The sequence below is a fragment of the Chironomus tepperi genome, unplaced genomic scaffold (assembly GCF_022539635.2).
Source record: "Chironomus tepperi strain 1889 unplaced genomic scaffold, CSIRO-AGI_Ctep_v1 contig_174, whole genome shotgun sequence".
Taxonomy (NCBI): domain Eukaryota; kingdom Metazoa; phylum Arthropoda; class Insecta; order Diptera; family Chironomidae; genus Chironomus; species Chironomus tepperi.
The window spans coordinates 1,338-6,431 of record NW_027226296.1 but is presented as its reverse complement, the minus strand read 5'-3'; the positions used below and the strand labels follow the sequence as shown (position 1 = coordinate 6,431).

At 34.1% G+C, this 5,094-nt stretch overlaps 1 protein-coding gene across 1 annotated transcript; it reads right to left on the bottom strand.

Annotated features, from left to right (window-relative positions):
• Positions 1-316: 316 nt before the first annotated feature.
• Positions 317-2,265, bottom strand: LOC139089045 (uncharacterized). The gene is made up of 2 exons (XM_070638471.1): positions 1,316-2,265; positions 317-1,013 (listed from the first exon to the last, which is right to left on the bottom strand). Exons 1-2 carry the CDS (start codon positions 2,263-2,265, stop codon positions 317-319), a joined length of 1,647 nt encoding a protein of 548 aa, XP_070494572.1.
• Positions 2,266-5,094: the final 2,829 nt, after the last annotated feature.

Genomic DNA, 5,094 nt, shown 5'->3' with positions numbered 1-5,094 from the left:
ATTGGTTTTTATTAGGATTTATATTCACATCGGATATACAGTTTGATTTTTATATTTTATACATTTTTATTAATCTAATCCCGAGTGACACAAATGAAGAAGGCGCTGATGAGCCTGATTATTTGATGCTAAATGGAATCTGCCTCCTTTTGACGTCCATATGGCTGTAAATAATAGACGGCTTCGATTTTTGGTTAATAAAAGAGTTGCAACGGAGCCTTCTTCATTTGTGTCGTTCGGAAACATATCTTAGTAGCTACTGTACGCGAATAAACAAGCAGCATGTACCAAAATTGAGCATACCCAATTACATAGATTAAGTATATTCATTTCCACACTCATTTAAGTGACTATACTCAATGTCTTTTAAGCTGACAGTGTTCGGACGTCTGCTTCTCTCAGCTTCTTCAATCTGCTCATTTGACGACAATGTCCTGACTTTACGAAAAGCATTCTTGTCATTTGGATAGTTCTTTTCCTTAAAATTACTCTCGGTTTCAGGATGAATTTTAGCATAAATTCCTTTCGACTTTTTAACGTTCCTATTTGTAAAATTTGTCCACAAATTTCTTAAGACTAATCTTAATACCCAAAAAAGCATCTCACTAAGGAATAAAATCACAGAAGCTGCACAAAATCCAAGCCAGATATTAAATCCAAAGCTTAGTCGATCGATTGTCAAGACAGACCAACCTTTTCGCCAGAAACCTTCTCGTATAGTTCCGTAGCATCCTTGAATTTTAAATCCCATAATTCCAGTTGGAGTGAATTGTTGAATGACTTTATTGACATTATCGAAAAAGTAATTATTTTGTAAAAATCCAAATCCTGCTTGACTAACTTGAAGTGAATAGTCTGGAATTTTATGCCATCTATATTTATCGATAAAGCTGCTTTCGTAGGCTTTTAAGATCAATGAAGTAGTTATAAGACAGGCTTTGGCTGTGGAGTTGTTCGATTGTGTTGTAAGAATTCTAAAAAATTCTGAAAATTGAATTTCCTTAACTTCAGGCCTGTAAATAAATTTGGAGAAAATTAAGATTAATTGAAGGCAGGGGCGTTATCAGGTTGAGACAAGAGGTCAGGTCAGGAGGTCAACTCATACTGTTTACGCATCAGAGTACCGGTACGCATCAGAGTACCGGTACGCATCAGAGTACCGGTACGCATCAGAGTACCGGTACGCATCAGAGTACCGGTACGCAACAGAGTACCGGTACGCATCAGAGTACCGGTACGCATCAGAGTATCGGTACGCATCAGAGTATCGGTACGAATCAGAGTACCTTGAACCTTAACAGACTTTAAAACTCACCACAAATCCTTTTCATTTTTTATCAGCTCTCTGCTATATTGAATTTCAGATTTTGTATACACCGTATATCCTCCTTTCTTTAAATCAGTAATACTCTTAGGTGGTGGACGTCTGGGTTCAGTTGTCATAAACTCAAACAATTTACTTTGATAGCAGGTCCGAAAGATCAAACAAAAGAATACAAAATTAATAAGAACAAAGCGTGCGATGTTGTTGTTCGGTAGTTTATGCTGTGCAAGTCCAAAGAATGTTGTGATCACATTAATAGCTGGAGTCTGAATATTTTCACCATAGACACGTACTCTGATGAATTCAGGTAGTTGATTGATGGTAAAAATGGAGATGAATGAAATTAGAAATGAAAGCAGCAATAGCATCCAAGTTGTGTCATCAAAAGGCAACCAAAGTTTCTCATAAGGCGTATAAAGATCTCCTGGTGTTGTTAATATTAAGTCCTGTACCTGTAAAAATGATGACGTCATTTGCATCCAATAATCAATTGTTAAAGTTGCAATTCGTATCATCATAAAGAATACATTCACTTTTACAGTTTCATTTTCTAAAGGCACAAGTACAGGCGTAAAATTAAGCTTCATTGATAAGATGCCGAATATATCTGGCTTTAAGCCTTTTGCCACAAAATATGAATTATCATCATCATATATGACACCATAGCATGCACCATCTACATCTGATTTTTTATTTGCAATTCCCATTTCAAGTTCACATCCGTAAAAGTTTTGATATTTTTCATAATTTTCCAATTTTTTGTTCCATTTTCGTGTGATTTTGTTGAATGAATTGAGAACTACAAGCTGTGGTTTATTGCATGCTGCTTCAGTAAACCATTCAATAGTCACAAGATGGAACCAATTATTATCATTGACAATGCAAAACTCAAAATGTTCAATACTTCCTTGTTCGTATGTAAGAGTTTGTGTCGGAATCATCTCCTCTATATGATTTCTTAAATCAATTAATGGACAGTCATGAACATATGTCAAAAATTTCAACTTTTTTGCATGTTGTGCCTTTAAATTTATTTGATAATGAACAGCAATAAAGCCATAACATGAAGTTGCAAAAAATAGACAGGAACGAGCGACTCCAATTCTTATTTTTTTTCTGATTAGGTAAATAAGGCTGAAGGAATTTAGCCGATATGAGTTAAGTGAGCTTATATGCGATATAATTTCATTGCTAAATTCAGTTGAGTCTTCATCAATAATTATAATATCGTATCGGATATTAAACTGTATGAAAAATTCATTAATTACGTCACTATACACATTTGAAGAGTCAAAAACTTCAAAATTATTAATCGACGAATTTAAAGTCTGAACACTATTAATTATTAAAAAAACAGCAATAACTTTTAATTCCATAGCTTAATTTTAATGCTTTTGTCTTACTGAACGTCTAAATCCTTACTGAAAACACATGGCAAAGTCTAAGCATGTTTAATAGTCGTGTCTTATTTACAGACCATCATCGACTTTAATTACAAACACTTTTATTTCCAGTTATCAGTACTTTAGATCTACTAGTTCCTCTAAGAAGAAATCAATACTTTTTTTTGATCAAAAGGTCGACACGCATGCATAACTATATGCGAAGTAAGGATTATTTGTGTTACTAAGCTATTTACTAAATTGTGCCTAACCATGCTCCTATGTGGAACTTGTTACAACATAATGGTTTCCATACTGTTGCTGGGTCTGTCACATAGTTTGAAACAAATTCTTGGTTTTCACATTGAATTGACATTTATTCATCAGTGTTCTGTGGCTTATAGCTTTTGTAGTTCCAGGAAGATTTTCCCTTTATGTTACTAAGTGCAGTTATAATGAGTAAGTGAGTGGTTCTAAGAATCTCGTATTTATTAGATTAGGGACGCAGGCAAAACATTTTTTGAGTGGACAGGGTAAGGCTTTGTATTTTTTTGAAACAAATCTCAATTAATGGAGATTAGGAGTTAGGGATTATTCCTTAAAACCTCCCTAAATACATCCCTGTGTGAGACTTTCTATGAAAATGTTTGGATACATCGCATTTTATTTCAATATAAAAGTTTAACTTGCTTCTGAATAACATAAATCGATAACTTGATCCAAAATCCGATATGATGCCGATGTAGCTCAGGCATTTAAAAAGAATCCGACACCAACTAAGATTAATGTTAGCCTGGTGCTGGATTTTGGATCAATTGCAGTTTGTACTATTCGAAGCTTATATTCTGTTCCTTGAAGTGATTGTAGATACTAGGAAATAATAATAAAGGCATTAAGGTATCAATAAAAGCTCGTGGTAGACCGAAGAACTCTTGAAAGAAAGCTGTCCATAGAGACAGCATTGGATTTAGTATTGGTATTGGCAATTGAAATACAAAAGCCGGCGATAGAATCAGCCTTAGGCAACATCAGAGGGAGACCATGAATCACAGTTGATCTGTACGGCCAGGGAAGTAAGTTAAGTTATCAATGCTCTAAACTTCTTTACTTGCATCGGTTGTCTTGAAGAACAATTGTGATATTGGCTCTATCTTTGATTCCTTCTTGCTAAATCCTAATCCTAAGTTCAATATTGTCTCTATAAACAACTTCTGTCCATCAGTTCCTTGTCCATAAGGTCTGCAAAGCAAAAATTCGACTTTTTTAAACCGCTTCCCTTTATTTCACAGTCCCTTCATACGAAATTTAACTATATGATGTGAATATCCCCAAAAACATGATTCCTCTTAATATCCTTGCATTTCATATAATTTCATTGCTGAATATCAAATTAAACCGAATGATTGAGTGCCGAATGACTAAAATGAAGATAAATTGTTTGAATAAAATCAAATTATTAAGGTCAATTTTCTCTTTTTTTTTGTCAAAGCCAATAAATCTATAAATAGTAGAATTCCGCAAAAATTGCATAAAAATTCGCTGACGTGAAAGATTAAAATATTATATTTTTAAAATAAAATGTTATTTTGGACTGAAAATTGAATGATAAATGATGAATGAAGCCTGATTTTTCGTAGAATTTATTTGAAATAATATTTTATGGCTTTATTGTCAATTGAGCATTCTGTTATGTCAAAGGTATTATGACACGGTGTGTAATGTATTTAGTGGAACTTCACCTGTTTACGGAAAGGACTTTAAAAATGTAATTTTATGCCATGAATCAGAGTTACACAATTGAAGAAGGCACCACAATTGAGCATTTAAGGTCCCAGTCTGAGCATTTAAGGCTCCAGACAGAGAATTTAAGGCTCTCACACGAACCGTTTAAGACTCAACAACAGAGCAATTAGGGCTCCACTACAAAGCTGTTAATACTTCCTTACAGAGCTTTTAAGGCTCCTCTAAAACTCATTTATTGACACCAAATGGAAGCTGCCTTCATTTATCATCCATTTGGCTTCCAAAACAGGCAATTTAGTGAAGCCTTAAAAGCTCCGTGTCAGAGCCTTCACAATTTATGTCGCTCGGGCTATTCGCTTCATTTGTGATCGCTCGGGCTATGTTGATTCTCTTCTAATGTCTATGGAATGTATTCAAATCATTAAAGTTGAGTACAATTTCGGAGAACTTCAAAAAGCCTAATTTTAATGGGCTTCTGAATTATATGCTCAATGGAGTTTCTATGAAAACAGCAAGCTTATGGCAATTTAATTCTAGGAATGATTTAAATCTAACTTAAAATAGCTTTGTATCATCGCAGAAATTTTGAATGTACTTACTTACTTACTTCGCTGTGCTTTAAGAACAACTGTGATCTATGGCCTA

What these genes read in the sequence shown, in the direction of transcription:
- LOC139089045 (XM_070638471.1), bottom strand. Translation starts at nt 2,265, where the DNA reads ATGATTCCGACACAAACTCTTACATACGAACAAGGAAGTATTGAACAT. An exon ending in AAAAATGAAAAGGATTTGTG is followed by an intron (nt 1,014 to 1,315) that starts GTGAGTTTTAAA and finishes ATTTATTTACAG; the next exon opens with GCCTGAAGTTAAGGAAATTC.